At 43.9% G+C, this 22,097-nt stretch overlaps 1 protein-coding gene across 1 annotated transcript in view; it reads left to right on the top strand.

The window, feature by feature from the left end:
- The first annotated feature begins 17,256 nt into the window (after window positions 1-17,256).
- Window positions 17,257-22,097, top strand: part of GLRA1 (glycine receptor alpha 1) — a 36,710-nt gene continuing 31,869 nt past the window's right edge. Inside the window, exon 1 of the mRNA XM_053991357.1 lies at window positions 17,257-17,312. Within this exon, the coding sequence (XP_053847332.1) occupies window positions 17,257-17,312 (56 nt within the window). The remainder of the gene's footprint in view (window positions 17,313-22,097) is intronic.

Raw genomic sequence — 22,097 nt, 5'->3', positions numbered from 1 at the left:
ATCACATTGAAGCTGTGGCACTCTCTTCAGCAGAAATTTGCTCCAGGCCATGAGGCTCCTCTGAGGGATGTGAGTGATGGAGGGGACTGTGAGGGTGCTGCTGTGAGGTGCTGTGGAAGGAATTCAGCTGTGACAGCAACAGGAGCTGTACAGAAGGAACACACAGAGCTAATTGAGTCATCTAATGGATATTTCTGTGGTCCATAAAGGACCACAAAGCTCTAGTGATGGTGTCAAATGAGGTCACAATGCCAGAGACAGCAGCTCAAGAATTTTGGCCTCTTCCAGTCATCAGTGATCGAATGAGTGTCTGGCACTTCTCAGGAAGCTGAGCTTTAATGGGTCAGGAGAGAACTCTCCATCCTGCTGAACAGAGACGTTCCCTTCCCGCTGTGCAGATCAGTGTGACAGCTGGTGAGACGTTATCCCTCTCCTCTCCAAACACTCCAGCAGGGCAACCTCATCTTGTAGGTGGCATTCCTGCCTGTGGCAGGGGGGTTGGAACTGATCCTTAAGGTCCCTTCCAACCCAAACCATTCTGTGGAATACCTGAGCAGCCAAGCACTGAGCAGAGCAGAAAGGAGAGAGCTGAGCAGGAGTACGACATTTACCATTTCAGCAATGCAAAAAGGGGAATCGTTCACCGTCTCTCACAGCGCTCTAAGTGACATCAAATGGACTAGCAAGTGGCAGGTTCAGAGCAGACCAGAAGAGAAGCTTCACACAGCACTTTGTTACGCCATGGAACTGCTTGCCACAGGAGGTTCAGGATGCCAAATACTTACCAGGATTCAGAAAGCAGATGGAGAAGTTCAGGGGAGAAAACATCCATCAAGACAAAGATATTGAGTGTGGTTTAAGCAGCTGCTGAGCTGCAAACTGATGGAAACTCTTGCCTTGTTCTTCCAATTCTCCCATGAGCATCCACTTCTGATACTGTTGGAGACCAGCATTTCACAGCTGGACCTTTTTCTGGCTCAGAACAACCTCTCAAGGATCAGCCAAGGAACAGAAAGCACCAGAGCTCTGCAGGGGGTTTCAAAACAATCTCAGACCAGCTGAGAGAGAGCTGGCAGAGCTTTCAAACTGCCTTGCTCGTGGCTGCTGTGGGACCGAGGGGATCTAAACTTGCTGGAAGTTAACCTGGATGGGGAGGTTGGAAACCTCCACAGAAGGACAGGGTGACTCAGATTTGGAAGATGAAGAGTACAACTGCACACTGAGCAAGGCGTAGGAGTAGGAGAACAACACCAGATAAAGTTTTTATTATATTTGCTTTAAATACATTTTAGGCATACACTGCTAAACTCAAGAAGACTTAAACTAAATATGATTATACTCTGATCAATAACTTATATTAAAAAAAAAAAAAAGGTCACTTTTAAAGCCAGCTGTGGATCTCCACAGAGATGCTTACACTTTTTTGATGAAAGCATTTTGAGTTTGTGCTGTTTCCAAAGTCCAGGCCTCATTCTGGCATGGAGAAGCCTCAAATCTCTCTGATGTTTCCTCTCTGCTCAGGGAGTTTGGAATTGCCAGCCCTGCAAACACACTGCTCCGAGTGGAGCTGACCACCTGCAGCTCAAGCACACATCTCCTGCCACTTGAAAGAAGCACACCAAAAAGTCTCTTTCAAAGAAACCCCTCAGGCTGCTGTGTTTGAAGAGGCAGAGACAAAAGCTTTTGCAACTATTGCCTGCAGAGCCTCTCCTGGGCAGGCACTAAGCTGCAGATTTCCCTGGGGAACCCGTGTTTTCTCCCAGTTTCTGCAAAGGACAATTTTGCTGGCAGCTCAGCCAGGACTCCTCAGCTGGGGCAGGTGGAGCTGGAACTCCTGTTCCCTGCTATGGGAGGCTCTGCCCCTCTCTTTGCTGCTCAGCACCAGGGCAGTTACTGCAGGGAACTGAGAACTCAAAGCCAACAGAGAAAATCCTCCCTGGAAAGCCTTGTGGTATCTCAACAGTAGCTGTGGCTGAGGTTTGGGGTCACTTCCACACAAGGCTCTTTTTCTCTGAGGATGCCCAGCTCTGACCCCTGTGAACAGTGCCCAGAGCTGCTGGGTCCATGCACTCCAAGGAAGACAAATATCCACCTCCCCAGGTGCAACCTAAATGTGTCCAGGCATCCCACCTCTCATCTGTCACACACAGATCCCTTTAAACCACCTCCCTTCACAGTGATTCTGGTCTACAGACAGCCTGCAAGCACAGCACAGCCTCTTTATGTGAGGAAATACCATTGTGATCTTATTCTCTCCTTGGTGTAAATGTCACATCTCGACTTGAGTAATTACAAATAATTGGCTTTGAACAGGCCACATTTCCTCTCTCAGCCCCTGCTTGTACCACACTCCATCCTGTTTTGGCCCTAATTACAGAGAATAATAAATCCAGCTAGACAGTGCTTTTCTGAAGAGCAATTTGGTCTGCCTTGTCCCAGCACTAATGAGTTTGTTAATAGAGGGATTCCCCCTCTGCCTCCCCTCTTCTAATCTGTCTCCTTAAATAGCACCACTCACACCGGTAGCCATCCCCTGCCACAGCAGGTGATGCCTCTCCCTGACCCATATTCTCCTCTCCTCCAAGGCAAAGAGAAGCTGAGTATTGCACCTCCCAACCTTCTTCTTCATTCAAAGCTGGCACAAAACAAGCACGATTAATAACTGTCTGTTAACGAGCATCAGGAGAATCACCCATTTCACAGTGCTGGCCTATTCCAGCCTGCCTGGTCAGAACCAGCACAGGGGCCTGGAAAGCAGCTGAGTGCTGGAGAATCAGTTTAGCTGCTGGCCCAAATGGGGAAAAAAATCCACAAAAATCGGATCAAAATGTCACTTTTTTTTTTTTCGTTTTGTTTTTGTTTTTTTTTTTTTTTTTTCACCAAAACAACATTTTAAAGCATCTTATTTATCTGTCCAAATGGAACCTTTCAAGTGCCCTACAGGAAATATGTTCTACCTCAGTCTCCCCTGAGAGAAGCAAAGCACAGGAAGGGGTAGATGTTCTCAAAAGATCAACAGCTTCTGCCTGTCCCTTGTTCAATAAAAGCCCTGCTAGGAAAGGGAAATGCAGATTTACTTTCCCCTCTATCTGGAGAAAAAGAGAGTTGTATATCCACTCCTAAGCAAACATTTCCTAACAACGAGGACTTTGTCGGTGACTTTTTGAAAAATCTCATCCCCAGTTTTTGTCCCCAGCAAATTTAAACAGCATTTGCAGGGGCAGATGTCAAACTTCACTTACTATTAACCTAAACCTAAGAAGAATCCCATTCCATGGTACTGAAGGGAGAGGACTACATGGGTGGCTTTGCCTGCACCATCTCTGCAAAGTGATTACCAGACCCTGGAATTCCAAAACCCATTTTCTATTTAAAAAAAAAAAAAAGTATTCTTTATTTTTCATCTTACAGTTGGAAGACTTGTCAGAAACAATTCCCTAAGTTCAACCCAAATTCATAGACAGTTCCAGTTCCCCTCAGCTGAGAACTTTCCTAGAGTATTTTCATGCCTCTTCTGTATCTGGAGACATGTCATAGGTCTGTAGGTATTTCTGTTCTTGGATCATTTACAGTCTGAATTTAACCTAAAGCAGCAAGTCTGACACAAGGAGAGAAGGTCCTTGATTTGATGTGAGGGGTACAGAGAGGCACCAGTGATTCTGAAGATTCCAGTTCTGACTTCAAGATCTGCATTTTTTCCCCCTAACTCTTATTTGACAAAACTATTTTCTCATATCTCTCTGCAGCCCATTTATTATCCTCTCTATTAATAAACCCTCCTTCCCTGATGAATCACTGCAATTTATCATTAAATTAGAAGATGAAATGGATCTTTTTTCTTTAAACAAGGAGATTAACTACTATCAACAGGCTGTTTCTCCATTATAAAACTCCATCTTCCTCACCAAATGCAGGAGTACCTTTGTTTGAAGCAGCCCTAAAGGTGATGCAAGGAGGGAGGTTCAATCAGAGAGGTGACATCCTGCAGTATAAATATATGGATCAACCTAAAAATGGCTGTGGAAGACAATACATGACATTATGACCATGATTCACTCTGGAGTTTTCTAATAGTACTATGAAAAAAAAAGAAAACTATGAAAAAAACCCCAAAAACATTTAACTGGTACGTAGATGAGACTGCCAGGAACTGATATGACAAAGCACAGTCTAGACAACAAAACCCATCTGTGCATGCACAGCTCAGGGATTAATCACACCCCAAAAGGTCACTCAGGAGAAGAATTCAGCTAAACATGAAGCAACCTTCTGCTGGAAACCCATGCCTGCCTCATGCAGGTCCTGGGAGCTGTCCCTCACCAAACTGCTGAAGTTCAGCACCATCACAAACACAGAAGGTACCCCCAGCTCCCCTGTGGCCAGGAAAGCAGATTTGAGCCTTCTGAGCTTCTCTGCATCATTTCACCCCCTGGACACATCTGTCTGTGAGATTCAAACTCCATTCACTGTGGTGGCTTGGGTACGAGCAGCTGTGTGAGAGGAGTGGCAAAGCCTGGGTGTTTTCTGAGGTCTCTTTCTGTCCCATAAGTGCTGCCAGCAAGGGGCAGACCAAGATGTGAGTGGGATGGAGGTCCAGCACACGCCGTGCTCCTCTCCAGGAAACCACTTCACTGCAAGAGCTGCCCTTGGCTGGTGGCTTTTGCTGCTAAAGTCAGCCTTGGGAAGGTGCAACAGAAGTCAGTCAGCACTAGGCACCACAGAAAACAAAAAAAATCCAGTACCATTCCGTAACAATCTCCAGATCCAACCCCTTCACAGACCCAGTAATTTGATTTCTATCTCCAGAACTAAAGAAATTATTTTCTTTTATTCTTGGATGCTGAGGAGATAACCTGTCTTCTGCCCCTACAGGTCTGGCAGATGAGAAAAAAAGATGGAATTAGGATTTTATGCCACTGTCACCATTTGTGATGAACTTTCTCCTATAAGGAACACGGCCTTATCAAGGCAGAGACAGCCCTGCCAAGCACCCTTCCTATGTGTCAGTGTGCTCCTCTCTCCAGATGTGATCTCTTCTGGAGCAGCACTCTCTGGCTGGGCTATTCACAGGCCCATGTCAGCTTTCTGCATCAAAGGAATCTATTAATTCCAAGCAGGGGCTCATTCTCAAAGGAGCTGCTGATGAAATGGAACTGATAAAATGGAGGTAATTTAAAGGTCAGATGAAATCCAGCTCATGTTCATCCTGCTTGTAATGGAACATCACCAAGATGCTTCATCAGCAAAGGGGCATTTATATGTATTTTTATTTTTTAAAAGACATTGCTTATCCGTAACAGAGATTCCAAACATCTGATAAGAAAACTTCCCACATTAATCTAACCAACAGCTGGCATCCTGCTGCCTGCCTGGGTGTCCCTTTCTGGAAATTAAATCTCCTATCATCTTTTTATCACACTTTGGAGGGAAGAAATGGGTGCCAAATGCAGCGCTCAGATGAGCAGCAGAAGCAGGAGCTGAAACTGATAGGGCTGCATTAATTCAGGCATGCAAGGCAAGCCACTGCTGCCCTCAGAACATTCCTCCCCCTTTGCTCTCTGCCTACAACACCCAGTTACAAATTTTGGAGGTGGAGTCCTCCTGGTCCCTTTCCTTGGCCAGGTTTGGGTGTTGAGGTACTCCAGAGCCCAAGTGAGCAGGGATTTCTGTGCAGTGAAATCCACTCCACACACTTTTCCTCAGGTTCCACACACCCTGCCTGAGCTCAGCAATGTCCAACGAGTGCACTGGGGCACGCAGAGGAACAGGGTCTGTCTGCAACACCTGAAGCTTCTTTGCTGGGAGCAGAATCCAACTGGTACCTGCTACAGATAAACCTTCCTTCACAGATAGAAAAAGCAGAGCTCATCTGGCTGCTCTGTTTCCTAGTGAAGCAAAAAGCTCTTGCAATGGGATCTCTCCTTCCCTCCAGTCTATTCTCTGCCTCCATCCTTCATGTGCTCCTCCCCCAATCCTTATAATTAATATTAAATGTTACAGTTTTGTCCTATTAACACAAATTGGCCTTTCCAGAGGCAGATTAAAGAGTTTCCACTGGGGATTTCTTCTCTCCTTAACAATTTGCCTTCTCTGATCAGTGCTGTCTATGTCTCTCACTAGGCTCCTGAGGGGAAAGGAGTGGGAGGGAAAGAGAAGACAAACACTTATTAGCAACTCCTTTGAAGAGCTGGAGTTGTGAATTAAACTGATTATTAACTCCCATCATACCAAGTTCCCCTTTTCTCCCTCCTTCTGCTCCTCCTCTGGGAATGGTAATTGGTAACCACACAAGTTGTGTGCATAGAGTTTCACCTAAATCATTTACAGGACAGCATAAACCAACAGACTCTCTCTTCATTTCTTTGGAGAAAGTTGTTTTTTGTTGCTCAGTGATAAACACAGGCACATAAAATAGACACAGTCATGTAAACTTACATAGAAATGCAAGTGTGAGGTGTTGGCACATTCCCAATTGCATGACCCTTCCAGTCTGGTGCTTGGAACAGGAAAGAAACACACATGTTGGCCCTGAGGCAGCTCGAGTTCCCTTCCCAAATGGGTCCTCAGTGATATTTTAGTCCTGAATCCTGGAGGGGCATGAAGGGACAGACCTGACTCATCAGACATGTGTCACTTGCACTCACCATCACCAGGGCTGGCAGAAGTACCACACTCACAGCCCCACACACAAACCCAGCCACCACCACAGCCAAACTCCTCCAAGCCTTTGCTCAGACTCCTCATTAGCACAAGCCCAAGAGAGGAAGAGGTGTTCAAAATCTTTGGGCACCTACAAATTTGGTAATCTGCCAAATACACTCCACACCCACACCTCTTGTGCCTTTCCCAGAGATTCTTCTTCCTCAGAGCCCCAGCTCCATGGGACAGTCTGGCCAGCTGATGCCACTGAGGGCTTTGGACAGGAAGTAAAACACCTTTGAGCCTGTCAAGCCAAGTGAAAAGGAACACAAACGTTATCTGCCTTATTAAAACATTTCATAAGTAAATGGCTGTTTCTGGGCCTGTGATGGTAAATGGATAACTGAATTTAGCCACAACAGCAGCAAGAAAGCCTGGCCAATGACAATTCACTGTTACAGCTCTCCGTACTAATTAAGAAACAGTAGCATAATGAGATGTACAATCTATTAAATGTGTGTTTACAGTGAATAAGCTATTTATAATCAAGTTGCATTTATTTAGTGTACAGCAAGCCTCTTATAAAATCTGAATTAAATGCAGAACTACCTGTAGACAAGTGGCATTTATTTAAAATGTTTCAGGATGCAGTAGCTTTTTCAGCAAAGAGAGCTTAATCAGTCCCTGGAGCTTTCCCTTCCTGTGCTAGGACAAGGCAAGAGCAGCTGTATTGATTTCTAGCATCCAGCACTGCCACGTGAGCCAGTTTATTGGGCCAACAAACTGTTTAACAGAGGTCCCAGGTCCCAGGTTTTACCCAGGAGTATAGGCACACCCTCTATGGATAGCTGGTGCAATGCTAGCTGGAATTTATCAGACAATAAATACATCACATCACCCAGTGCCAGGAGCAGAGCCTACGTGTCAGACTGCCCAAAGTCTGCTGTAACACCCCATTTCATTTAGAACTTTGTCCACCTTCTGTTATGGCAATTTCATACTGGATTCCCCCTCAGCCTTCCACCAAAATAGTGCAGACTTTTTGAGGAAAAAATGGTGTTTTACCAATGTTAAAGAAACATCTTGTGTATAATTTATACAGGCATTAACCTGCTCCCAACGATTCTGAGTGAAGAGGTAGATCCAGAGGGCTGGGAGATGTCTCTCTTACACTTCCCAGTGAGACCTGCCCAACTTCAGCCAAGCTGTGGGCCCTGGAAAGCCTCAGTTCCCACAGGTTCATAGAAGTTCTCAGAACTTTCTTCTCCCCTGCAGTTGGATAACTGCTTGAGCACATCCTTGGGAGAGCAAAGTCTGCCCCAGATGTAATCAACACAGTCTGCATGTTCTCATATCCAAGATTTTGGAGCTTTTTGGAATGATGACTTATAAGAGACTTTTTCAGGATTCCCTGGGTTTTTGAGGAACATCAGCTAAATAAGAAGCAGCCCAGGTCCAGGATCTGGAGACTATCTGAACGTGGATAAAGTAATCACCCTGGCAGTTCACCTCTGGAAGCCCTGAAGTGCTTCAAATCTCAGTGTCAGTTCCTTATCCAAAGAGTTGCCCAGAGGAATTCAATAAGTTGGGCAGAGCTTCAATTCACAGACTTTAGAAAAGGAGTATTTTCCTGTTAAAAAGTCCAGGAACAATAAAATTTCTCTAAAGAGATGGTTGTCACTTTTATGTGGGAGAAAGAGACTTTGGAAGTTCTCTGATATTCCTGGGAATTAATATAAATATCCTCGAGGAAGGACATGTGGCACAGCTCAGATTTGGAGGCACTTTCCCTGTGAGCCTCCAGATAATAGCTTGGAGGTACAAAAATATATGTATGTATGTGTGTGTATATATATATAAATATATATGCTATAGTATTTTGGTGATTCCTCTACAGACAATTCAGCCACCTCTCAAAAACCAAGAGAAGTACATCAGAATAGCTCATGCCTATGCAATAAAGCTCTCCAAAATTTATTTCAGTAACCAAGATCTGGCTCTTTGGTAGAGTTTTTCCACTTAAAATACTATGAGTACAAAGAGTGAAATATCAGAAATATCTCCAGTGTTTTTGTCTACACAGGAGTCAGGTGATTGTCTCCAAAGTTCTGCCTAATATTGAATTAAACTGCTTCAAACCAAGGCTACTCCCTTCCTTTTCTCTCCTTATCACAGCCCACAATGTCAAACGAAATTCTCTGCCAGTTGAAGGGACTGCTATTCTCATGGCTAAGTCATTTGGGAGGAGATTGGAAGATTTACTTCCATGAGAAGTTTCTCCTAGACCATGAGGACATGACATGAAGAGTTAAAAAGTTAAGGTATATTTGCACCACCGCGTGCAAGCAGAAATGTGCAGGGACGGGTTTTGGTGTCTGCTGCATTCAGACAACCAGCCAAAGGAGAGCATGGCATCGCAAGCTCCTCCAGTCCCCTCTAAAAACTGCCCATTGCTTTGATTTACTGCTTTTTGTTTGCAGACAGCAGCTTCATAGACTCCATAATCAGGCAGCAAATGCAAAGTGAGGCCAGGCTGGCCATAGGCGTGGAGATTTAATGAGAGCATTGTGATTGCCATGTCTCAGCCAAGCTGTTTCTCACCCCAGGTGTTTCCATGTCCTCCCTGAAATCTAACAAAGCCTTTTCTCTTTGCACAGACTACATAAATCACTTCTGTCCAATTCAATTGCCTTGGCAGAGAACTATTTTCATGGGGAGGGAAAGCTATAGAAGACAAAAAGGCCAGTGTGGTGCAACATTATGATCAGGCTGGAGTTTCTTTTTTCTGATTTGTCCAAAGGAAAATTCCTGGTAACGCTCTGATTTTTTTACTACAAATAATTGTATTGATGCTTGGGGGAAAAAAATCAGAGCTAGTGTATTTTTACAAAAAAAAAAAATCCATTCTGTTTACACCCTGAGTTTTTTGCATTCATTCCTTTCAATAAATACAGGCCATTGATGCTTGCAGGGATTTGCAAAAGCTTTGCAATGTTGGGCTTTCCAACACACAGCACATAAAGGCAGCAACAGAGCAATGCTGCAAAACTTGCAAGCAGTAGCACTTTGGTTTTGTGTCAGCTGAGCTGTAAACACAGAAGATATCTGCCTGGAGAGTTGGTAGAACCCATCATGATTTTCATATTTTGAAGAGGGAAGAGAATTTTGATTCTGGCAGAAAAAGCAATCTTGCGGTTAGAGCAAAAAGAATTGTCATCTAAGAATCTCCAACATGCACCTGTAAGAACACTCACTGTGCAAGAGGAAGTTAATCATTAGTATCTTAGGAAAATCAGGGAATACCATTCAATGGTGGCAGTCATTTAGAGGAGGAGCTGTGTCAAGTGCTGTGATCAAGCAGAGCTTGACCACAGAGGAACATTCCCTCCATTCATATTTGGCAGAGGATAAGTCAGTGTTGAGAGCTCCCAGATTCCTTTTGCTGAACCCAGTGAGTGGCCCATGCTAATCTCCTTCTCCAGCTGGTGAATAATCAGTTGTATCAGACCAAAGGTTGGAATCAGAGTTCACTGAACAAACTTTGCAGCCCCCCTGGGGGTGGCAGGTGGGGAATTTTGTCCAAGCCCTGGGCGAACACTGAGCTGAGGGAGGGCATGAAAAAGGCCTTGTACCTGTCACAGGGTTTAGCTCAACAAGCTGCAAAGAAATGTGTAGCCCAAGGCAATAACAAGCAACTTAGCAAATGTTCAATTCTCTGTTCTCTTTCACCTGAGGCTTGAGATAGCGCACCTGAGGCAAGGATTTTAGGTGAGGTAAGCATCTCAACTCACACAGCCCGGCTGAGATTTTCAAATGGCACCTTTCACCTCCTTCTAGGACTTCCAGAAACAGTTATCAGTAAATCTAGTGCAGAGGTGTCCTTACTAGCCCAGCCCTACACCAGCGCTCTCTGCCTGGAATACAGGGGCAGAAACAAGATACTTTTGTGAAGACCAAACAAGTCACCCAAGTCAGAGATGCTCAGGGAAATTTCTGCGAGTCCACAGGGTCACAGTTTTAAACAATAAAATAAAATAAATCTGGGTAATAAATCCTTTGCCTAATGACCTCTCAAAATCCCTGCTTACCCCACTAGGGATGGCAGAATTGCTTTGGATGGCAATGGAACATACTTCTCCCTCAAAGCCAAAAACAGATGGAGGATCAACCCCTTTGCAATGTCTAAAAGAGGAGGGATCCTACAAGGATTCTTTTTATTCTTTAGATGTCTCACATACAAATATTTCTATTGCCAAAAGCTTAAAAATAATAATAGTAATTTAAAAAATGCAGATTATTTCTTTCACTCCAGAAGATAAATTTTCCTGCTTGGTCCTGTGAGTGAATTAGGGCATATAAGAGGATGCTTCTGTATCTAAGCATTTGAACAATGAGGGGCCACTTCAGCATCGCTGGCTGTTTCTCAATTTCCTTTCCAAGTCTGTCATTTGCAGTCAAACTTTTCCTCTAAATGGTTCCACTTCTGGTGTTTCCCACACACGCTCTATCGAATTCACAAGATGAGTGAAGCAATGAAGGTGTTCAATGTATTTGTTTCCATTTATTTCCCTCTTTATCCTCCTATATCTTTTTGATCTGGGGCTTTTTTTTTTTTTTTTTTTTGAGAGAGGTGTGGGGTTTTTTAATTGAGTGATTATTGTTTTGCTTGTTTTTATTCCAAGACAACAGGAATGAAGAGGGTAATGTGAATAACTCTAGGTCTGCCCTAAATCCTTCTATACCTCTGCAAAACCTGGTGCCTGCTCACGACAAAATAAATATAGGGTTTTTTTCATTTAAAAGCAAGATAAAGGGTAGAAAAGTTCAATTTCCCACAGCATTTGAGGGCAGCTAAGGCAGGAACAATGGGCTTCACAACACGGAGAGCTAAGAGAATATTTCCAACAATTGCAGAATATTTCCAACAACTTCCAACAAGTTCTCACAAGACTGGCTGTAAAAGTAGCTTTGGCTTCTTTTCATTCACACAGTAATGTAACCAAAAAAAGTTTTGTTGGTCAAGATTTTTGAAAGAAATAGTACTTCTGGATTTTTGGGAATCGCCTGGTAATTGTTCTGTACAGGTCAGAAACAATTAACCTAAATCCTGCAAGCTTCTAGTGGGAGTGTAATTTTCTTTTAGGATTGCACTGTAATTCTAGCAGTGTGATTTTTGTAGGGCTACAAGGTCCTTGCTGCTTTCTTACTGCAAGACAGGTAATGTACATAAATTGTAACCATGACAAGCCTGTGATACTCAGCGAGACTACTCACAGCTCAAGTGTCATAATGTGACATATGAGACATGGAAATTTGTTAATAACTCAGCACTCCTAGGAGGAAACAACCATCCATTCTTTGTTATTTCCTCTTCCTCAGGGATTACTGCCTTAGGCTGGACATGGGAAGACAAACACACATTCAAATCATGTTGCACAAAGCGAGATCTTTGCTTGGCCTCCTGCAAATGATTAGTGTGTCATGAAGTTATCCTAGCCCAGGGCTGCACTGCCCTTCCAGAGAGTCTGTGATCACAGGCTGGATGTCACCAGGCTCGTGGGGGCCATGTTTCCAATGATGAGAAATCAGTTCCTACTCTACTTGTCAAGAAATAAAGTGCCCAGGAGTGGGAAGGTCAAGGACAATCCATGGAACAGCTCTGTCTGCAGATGAAGTTGTAGGGCTGAACCTCAAATATAGTTAGACCTGTAATTTTAAAAACATGTGGGGTAATAGGCCATCAAACAGAGATATTTGTTCTGAATTTCAGTCAAAAATATCAATCACTTACACCACAAATCCATCACCTCCATCCCTTGCAGCCTTCCGGTCCTGGGCTGCTGAATTTCCCAGACAAGACACCAGTGGTTGTTTTCCAAAGAACCAATGCATATCAAAAGAGAATTTATCAAACTTTTCATCAGTGTTCCATTCTAAAAATATTTTTAGACTATGGATACTTCCAAAGGTAGAGGAAGATGGACCTTTGCATTAGTTCCAGTGAATTCTTTCATCTCTACATCTTTTAAGTAAAGAATCTTTTTCTGCACTTTATTGCAGAAACACTTTATGGTGTTATTTTACTTTCTTAAAAAAAAAAAAAAAAAAAAAAAAAAAAAAAAAAGAATTCCAGGTTCTCAAGTTTCTAAGAAAATTGCATTTACGTGAACCATCTTGCATAGAAATAGCTTACTCGGCATGGAAATTAGCTGAATAGCAAATTACTTTATAGAACCTTGTAAAATTCTGTGAACTTAACTTTAATTTAAAATTTGTTTTTCATTTGTTCAGTGTCAAAAAGGCAAGTACTGCTGCTGTAGCAATTTGAATCTCTGCCTTGGGAAGCAGAATCCAAGTTCTTGGGGCACGGTTTCCTCGTTAGCCGTTCTCCAAAGAACAAACTGACAATAATGGATTTAGTATTCCCAAGATAATGCTGAGTGTACTTTACTGCTGTGCTGGCCACCTCTTCACCAAAAATCCTGTCATTTATGTGGGGAAGGAAGGCAGTGCATGGTCAACTTGAAGGAGTTTATCACCAGGATGAATTTATTATCAGATTTTGAATTCTAAAAAGCAAGAGGAGACTAAAATGACTCTACCTGCTATAAAATCCAGAGATGGAAAAGAGATCAGGAATGAAATCAACTTGCAGTTGTGAATGAATCTTTAGGTTAATTCTCAGCATAGATAGCATGGTCACCTCATTACAAAGTGATTTCCAAGGCCTTCTGTGTTCTCCTTGTCTTTAAGCAGTTCTATTCTATCAAAAGCAAAATGAAGCCACAGCCTACCAGGAAGAATAGTTTTCTTCACAGAGAAGAATTCCACATGCATTGTTCAAAGGGAAAGGATCAGGGAGGAGCCACATAAAGGAAAAACAGATATTCCTTGACTTTTATGAGTCCTCATGCACACCCTTCCCAGCAGATGTCCCCAAGTTTTAGTTCAGTGCTGAAAACAAATTAAAACCATTATCTTTGTGGTGTCTTCTATTGAAGAGAATCCATCACTCACAGCCCAGAGAGAAGATGACAGAGAATCTTCCCAGGCAATTTCACCTACAAGCAAGTTTTACAAGACTCGTCTACTTTGAAACTAAAAACAAGAACAAGATGAACACACAGCAGGTAATTCTAATTTTAAGAGCCTCATTTGACATAATGATAAGTTATCTTCAACTCTGTAATTTGTACAAGTGCCACCAGAGAAAGACGAATGTCTTTCAAAACCATTTGGACTCTGCTTAAAAAGCAGCAGACCTGGCAAGTGAACCATTCCCCTAAAAAATAAATCATAAACCACTGCAACAAAACCAAGCAGAGAGCTAAAACCTGATCTAAGAGGAAGCCAGGACAGACCCAGGGAGAGAAGTACCTGATGACAAGGGTGACTTAAAGCAACAGTGATAAAATTGATTGCAGACATCATTCAATCTCCAGGCCTATTTCCAGTTTATCTGCCCTAAACTTCTTGGAGAACAGAAGAAAATCTAAATATCTGGCATGGTACAGGACAAATTTGGGAAACTTCATCACAGATATCTACAGATGAAAGAACATGAGGAACTACAGAACAGAGAAAGTACAGATGGGGTCAGTGAGGCTGTTTCTGGAATCACCAGGGTTAAATCAGAGGATGTGAATTCCAAGGACCTGAAATCATCCTGGCCAAGGCCTGACACGTTCACATAGCACAGTACAGGGCACTGTACCAAGGCAAGCAGCTAAGAGGGAGATAGTACAGCATAGACAAAAATGTAAAGCAGATTGTGTGAGTACCTTTGGTGTCATCCTGATAAGACAGGCAAAACTTATATCCCTAAATTCACATTTATTTTTTACTCCCTCGTCTAAATCACCTCAATGCCTAGACCTGCTCCAAGTCTCTGTTGCAACCTGTTTTTTCCTCCATTTCTCCAACTGTCGAATGCTCCAGTTTCTCTCCAGTAAGAAGAAATATTTGAATATCAGCTGAAGAGTCCTTGGGCCCCCTGGTCAGCATCACCACCAGGAGAGATGACAGCAAAGCAGAGAAGTTCTTTCCCTGGGAAAAGCAGTTTTAAGACCCTTCAACAGTAACAGCCAAGTTTATCCTATAAACACACAGATTTATCTGCTTTTTTGAGCTTAAGCACAGCTCCCCTGCTCCCCTGGCCCAAGGGAGTGCAAGGACAGCAAGTGGAGACAAGAGGAAACAAGCCCAGATTCCTCTGGTATAAAGAACAAACTTGCAAGCAAGGGAAATACCACATGAGACATTGCTATCTCCTACAGAGCCCATTTCCATTTCTAAGGGAACAAGAAGGCTGACAGCCTCTACAATTAACCCACAGATGCCAAGAGATGATTCTGCTTCCTGCTCTTTGTACTGCTTCCCAGTAAAAAAGCCAGGGAAAGACCATTTCTTTCCTGCTGTGTGGGTCCTGTTAACACTCTCAGTCTGGAGCTCCTCCTCTGGTCTGTCAGCGCGCAGGGGGCTGGAAAAGCACAGCGACAGAGGCTCATCCATGTGGGGATAAATGTCAGGAGAGAAGGGACAGCGAGGAGCCAGCAAGCAGCAGGCAGGGAATGCTGAATGGAATCACGTCCCCAGGAATCTCCATGAGGTGAAATCAGAGCCTGTTATTAATCTATCCAGACACCGAGACCCAGGAGCTGGAGTAAATCCGATTAAATTCCCTCTGTACCCATGGCTAGAAGCCAAGCAGGTCTTTCTTTTCTTTTGAATGGTGACCCAAAGGATATTTCTGTCTGCTTCACTACATAAGCACACTGCTTTAAAACAAAACAAAACAAAACAATAAACCAGAAAAACAATAAAATCAAAAACATCAGGTGAATTTCTAGCATGGCAGTAAAGTCCTTTGAGATGCAACTCAAAAGGAGAAGAAAAACATCGGGGGGCTACAATAGTGGTGGAGAAAGCACTCATCCTCCAGCCTTCAGCGTGGGATAGGAAGAGTCCTTGAACAGATTAAAGACAGCTCAACAGGGGTTAAAAGCAAATCTTTGCCGTGGGGAGTTTTGCAAAGCACAAGACAAGTAAACAAAACAGAACTTAAAGAAGAATAATACAGTTGGACAATAGAGAAGAAAAAAAATCCTGGATTATTTAGGAGAGCTAAGTTTTTCAATTCTCAGAAGTTGATGAGAAGCCGAGCAGAGTGACACTGACAAAGTGACCAAGGAGCCCAATCCTCCCCACCCGACCACCAGCTCAGCACCCTGCGAGCACAGCTGGAGCTGTGACCAGAAACTACTGAATGCTCCTTACCTTCCCTGGCCTTGATGGCTCTGGTGTTTGCCAAAGCTCTTTGAAAAACCAAATGCAAAAGACCAAAAAAAGCCAATCAAATAAAACAAAGAGAAAAAGGGAAAAAAATGATAAATCAAAGCTAAACAACAAAAGAATCACAACACAGAGATGTTCCTTAAAAGCCAAGAGCAACACATCTCAGCTGCCAGCCAAGCAGATCTTCCACGAGATGGAGATTTAAGGCACGTTTCGCTTGCCCTGTCAAGGGAGACAATTTCAGAGACTTCTTAAAAAGACAGCAATTCGGGTTAAAAAATTTGAAATAAACCAAAATGTATCAGCGCTTTAAAGGTTAACGGCCTCTGCTGAACAACATGCGTTTATCCAACCACGTCCTAGAGTAGTTTTTTCAGCCCCGAGACCAATGAGCACAGCTAAGAGGAGGGCCTTGGGATGGTGGAGAGGCTGAGTTACCCCCTCCCCTCTGCCTTCCCTCTCTCCACCTCCCCCTCCTTTTTTTTCCTTTTTTTCTTTTCTTTTTTTTTTTTTTTTTTTTTTAGTTTAGTAAATTAATGCAGCAAGAAACTCCCAAGATCTGGCGAGTCCTAGCAGGGGAGAGAGGGCAGAGGGGAGATGCGATGCATTAGGAGGACACTGAGCCACTTTCTTTCTGAGCACAATGGAAGTGCTTCCCAAGAAACTTCCCCTTCGCTCCCCTCTGCTCTAGCCCTGAGCAATGGGACACCTTCCCTACAGCAGCAATAACTTATTCGGGAGGAAAATAGCCCAGGAAGCAGGAATCAACAGCAGCCAAACGGCGGGCTGGAAAGCGACACAACCGGGACTGCAGCGCGGCTCCACACGGACAAATTCCTGTGGATGTAATTAGGAAGACACCCCGGCCAGCAGCGGAGATTAAGCCCTGGGTTGTTGAGGGTCGTCGTCCCCCCCGCTCCCACCTCACCGCCAGCACCCTGATGGCAAACCTACACCCGCTGCGTCCGCCGCTGTCGCCAGCCTGATGTCCGGAGCGACATCCCGCTGAAGGGAGGGTTCCGTGCGGGCAGCCCGGAGCCCCGGCCCCGAGCGGCGCTGCAGTGGCGGCCCCGGCGGAGGAGGGCCGAGCGCAGGCGGCGGCGCCGCTGTCCGCGGTGCTGAGCGGGCGCGCAGCGGGCGCTGTCCGGGCTCAGCCCGCCCGCCGCTGTCCGCGGTGCTGAGCGCGGCCGCCCGCCCGTGCCGGGGCTGCTCCGCTCTCCCCAAGTGCCCGGTTACTTTATTGGCCAACCCCACCGGCCCACCCCTCACGGAGTACAAAAAAAAAAAAAAAAAAACAAAAACACAACAGCGAGAGCTGGAAAAATGTGCAACGTCAACGCGCTCGGAGTCTACGTGTGGGAGACGATCGTTTTCTTCAGGTAAGGCTCGGATTTACGCGAGGAGCACCGTGCCCAGCCCAGCTCGGGGCACAGCCCCTGGGCACGGCGGTGGGCCCCGAGCTGCCCTTTGCCTCCCCTCGGTGCCCCGGGCCCGCTGTCGCCCAGCCCCGGGCTCGGGACGTTCCGCGGCTCGGGGAGTTACTCCGTTTAATTAGCACCGCAATCTCGCTAACCGCAGTGCTGAAAACACCGAGCCCGGCTGCTTGTAAAGTGACAGCTAGTGGCGGCTGGCAATGCTGCACTTGAATTTGCCCGGGTAAATATTCCCACCTCGCCCCCTCCCCATCCTCAGATTGCAGGTGAGTTCCGTGGGATGCTTCCACTGCCTGCCTCTGAGGGCTCGCCCTCTGTCCTTAGCTGGCTGTGTTTAAAATCACCGAAAGCAAAGAATAATCTCCTTCCTTCCCAATTTATTTTTTTCTCTTTCATGCTGTTTTAAATATTCTTTCTTTGCAGAATCTAAATGAAAGCCAAAGTGGGTGGGGGGAGCTTTTTCCAATTGTGCCCATTATCACCCAGCTGTATTTTGACTCTGATTTAGATGTGTTCAGTTTCTCATTAAGGCTAAGCTAGAGGGAACATCTTTAGTCTTAAAGAATTGCTTCTTGTCCATCTATCCTTGCAATGCTTTTATTAAATGGACAAAAAATTCGGACAGTAGAAGCTTCTATATGTCAATGAAAAATGCAGCCTGCTGTAGCAAATGAGAGACACCAGACGTAGGCAATTGGAGAATAAAACCCTCTTTCATGACCTGAACTTGCTCATCAGTCTCAGCCTTCAATTCAGTTGCATGGCTCTTACTTCTGTGTTTTGCCAAAGTCTCATCTCGTAGTTTAATGTGAAAACACAGGCGTTATTTGCATAAGATCACTGGCATAATACTTATTATTTTATGAATCACAGTAGTAGACCTGCCAATACTGGCCAGACTTTGAGCTAAAATCTCTTTCCTTTTGAACACAAAAGTCTTTCTAGGTATAAAAAAATGGAACATGTCCATTTGTTCCTGTAATTCCACAGAAATTCAGAGACAGCAAGATTGTCTCACGAACTCAAAGCAGTAAATGCTTATGTTAAGTAAAACAAGAGTTCTAGAAATAACTAAAATCATCTCTGAGAAGCAGTGCCCTACAACCAACACTTCAGAGCCATCCTTTCTCATCTTAGTCACAAGTGTATTGCAGCCCTGCACGACACAGTGGGATGGGCTGACAGGGAGCAAATGGATGTGCAATAAACTCTTAGTTCAACAGTGGGGAAGCATTGGGTTAAAAAAACAAACAAAACAAACAAGACTGAACAACACAAACATCAGAAAGCAAAAGGAAAATCACATTACTGAAAATAAAGAGTATTTCCAGGCTTGCATTTGCTATGTCCCTGGTACTGAAGCCTCTGAAGTGCCAGAACAGGGAAATTGATGCACACTCGTCCTGCAGATCCTGCTCACACTTGTGCTTCATCACACCACACGTGTGAGCACTGACAGGTTCCCAGCACACCCATCACAGTCATGGGCAATTCAAACCCCTGGCAAACCAGTCACTTCAGATTCTAATGCAAAGGTTCATAATGTTATAGATTATACACAGATATATGTGGTATTACATCATATTGCATCCAAAAGGTATTTCTGGAACTTTAATTTCCCCAAAATCAACATTTAAGAATATTTGAAAATGCTTTACCTCAGTTATAGGGAAAGGATGAAATCAAATTGGTTTATATACTGCAATAACATTTTAAATACATTAAAAAAAAAAAAAAAAAAAAAAAGCAATCAGTAATTCCTGCTCAGAACTGACTCTACGCAATGTTTTTCTTCTTTTCTCTCCCGCTTTGTGTTACATATTCAATTTTTTACAGGCCAAAAATTTAACAGCCTTTCTAGTCCAGGAATAGCTTTGCTATTTCAGTTCAGTAAGTTTATTAATTAACAGTCACTCATAAATTTAGTGTGCCAATTACTCCTGTACTCAGTCATACATGATGTTTAACAAACCCAAAGCTGATAATCCAATAATCCATAAGAGAAGTATGCATTGCTTTAAATTACAGAGTGCACCATGCTTTATTGTCAGCCTGTCAAAGAGAATCTATTGTATGTTAGCATATATACCACACAAATATATATTAAAAAAAAAATCTAACGCTACAAGGAAAATTATATACAGCCAATATAGGAAAATAAGCCAATATAGAAAATAAGGCTAGATTTGTTGCTTAACAGAAATATCCTCCACCAGCCATTTAAAAAACAAGACCCCATGGGAAAGAGTAGCAGCTGGTGTGTGAATGCAAACATTATGGTACTGCCAATATAATATTTGTTTCTGTTCCAGTTGGGGTGTTTTAGGAGGAATTTGTGATGTGTGGCTTATTCTGACATGCCTTTCTTTATGGAAGAGCACTTCCCATCCTGCTACTTGCCTCCTCAGACTGCAGTCACTTAGCTGTGACTCAGGCTTTTACTGGGAACCTGAGCAGGGATGGGAACTGGGCTGGGAGATGAGGACAGCTTGTTTGACCAAGCTTTCCTTACAGGTATTTAGATAAAGCAAAGTGCTAGTTCTTTAAAATAGATTGGAAAGTTTGGGGCAATATTGGACACAGGGATTTCCAGATGTCCTGTTTATATCTGTGGAGACATTTACAATCAATCATTCTCCCAAAGTCTAATTACACACCTGAGTGTTCAGCTGTGAATTCCTTCATGCAGAACAAAATGCTCCCCTATCCTGTGATAATCTTGCCTGGACTTTCTGTGGTACCATTGAATTTTCATAGCTGTAATGGTCCAGAAACACCACTGCATAAGCTGGAGGTAAGAATGCACCTTGTCAAATTAGGAGAGAAAAGATGCCCTAGAACTGACCCCTTACCCAAATGGACACTGTCCTGTGAGGTTTTGAAAACCTCTGGGCCTGATTTTGGTCCTCATATCAGGAAACAGCAGCACGACCTTCGTGACTCAAGATCAGGGTTGGCCCCTTCTGAACGACAATCTGTCAGCTAGCAGGAGTGATTCCAGGCAACTGCTCCAAGTGAGTCACAGGCTAAAAGTTGCTGCCAGCCTCAGTCCCTATTGGATTGCTCCAACTGGCATGTTTATATTCCCTCCTGTCAATAACAGAGCTCTTCATTGGCAGTTTTTAAAATAATAAGAAGGTGCCACTGTGAACATGAAGCCTCAACTTCGTGGGGAGGAAAAAAAAAAAAACAGGAACAAACCTTCTTCTAAAATAGTCTTGGCAAGTAAAGGGGATGATTGGAGAGCTGCTGGTTTCATCTCCTTGAAAATACCAAGAATGAGAAGAATAACCTGCACTATCTCTAAGGCTTCTGCTATAGCTCTGTAGGGAGAGGTAACATTACAGAGTGAAGCCCTAACCCGAGACTTCCAGAGCCACAAGGTAAATGATGTAGCAGATATTGTCAATAGTCACAGAATATTTGCTGTGTGTACTAAAATCCACTAGAAGTTGTGCCTTATGACCTGTTGTGCCTCTGCAGAGTCCCTCATCTCCATGAAATAAAAGTGATTTAGCAAGTCTTGGACCAGATGGTTCTAAGGATACTCTTTAGCTGCTTTGGTCTGCAACCTTTAATAGCCCCATTAGAGACCCCACTAAAAGGGTTACAGAGCCAAGGTTTGAAAATGTGACCATGTAGACAATTCTAGAAACCCTTATAAATCATTCTGTAAAGAAAGATTAATTTGGTGTCATTGCAGTAGAAGCACAAAATGTCTGGGACCCTGCCTTCTGCAGGAACTTTGGTCCATCCATCCTGACTCTTGCATTTAAGACAAATCAATGAAAATCACATAAAACATTTTCTGACAGTCTAATATTAACCTTCTTCTTAGCCAAACAGCTGCCTTAAGCAACTCTAGACCTGCCCTGTGGATGGTTCAGAGCAAAAGATAGGGTCCACAAATGTCTGTGAAAAAACCCCATTCTTTTCCCCCCACCTTAGGCTGGCTACAAAGAGCAGGAAAACCCTAAATAACCAACTTGCTTATCAAAACCATTACAACCAATACTGCAGTTTCTCACATGGGCTAATAAAATACCCTTGTGTCTGAGGCACTGGTGCTGTGCAGATTTTAGGTGATGCAGACTGGCTGTCCACCTTGGCTCGCTCTGAACGTTGCCCCAGACTGCAGCAAGTCCCACTGGCAGAACTCAGATTTATTGTTCAAATACCTGAGAGCTGCTGCTTCTGAAAAGAGCTCGAGATTGGAGGGAATGGTCAGACCCTGCCCTTACATGCAAAGGCACTACAGCGACTTCCTTCAAAACCAACAATTTAGGCATGGGAATTCTTATTCTCCTTCTCCCATAAGAGGTGTTGGAGACCCTTAGGTATGAAGCAGATCAGCAGCCCTCTGACTCAGAGTGTCCCAGGTTTAACAGCACAGAAAAGGCTCAGGAAGTTCACTCTGCTGCTGACCAAGTGATTCCAGCCAGAAAGGAAAGCAACAGCACGGGGCAGCTCCCCTGGTCCTGGGCAAACATCCCTTGTGAGCTTAAGAAATTCATCTCACCAAACCCTCATGAGCTGACCTGAATAGAAAAGGATCTCGACATCCAAATTAAGAAGTTAATCAATGTCCAAAATTAAATTACTTTATTATCCCAGCACCAAGCAGCAATCATTCATCTGCAATAGGAAACCAGCAGATAGGCCTGTTCTCATTTCACCCCAGCATGCAGCTTAAAAGGACTCTCCAAAATCCAGTGTCAAAACAAGGTGTCA

The sequence above is a fragment of the Vidua macroura genome, chromosome 15, assembly GCF_024509145.1.
Source record: "Vidua macroura isolate BioBank_ID:100142 chromosome 15, ASM2450914v1, whole genome shotgun sequence".
NCBI lineage: Eukaryota > Metazoa > Chordata > Aves > Passeriformes > Viduidae > Vidua > Vidua macroura.
Note: the sequence above shows the minus strand (reverse complement) of the source record. Positions and strands in the feature narration are given on the sequence as shown.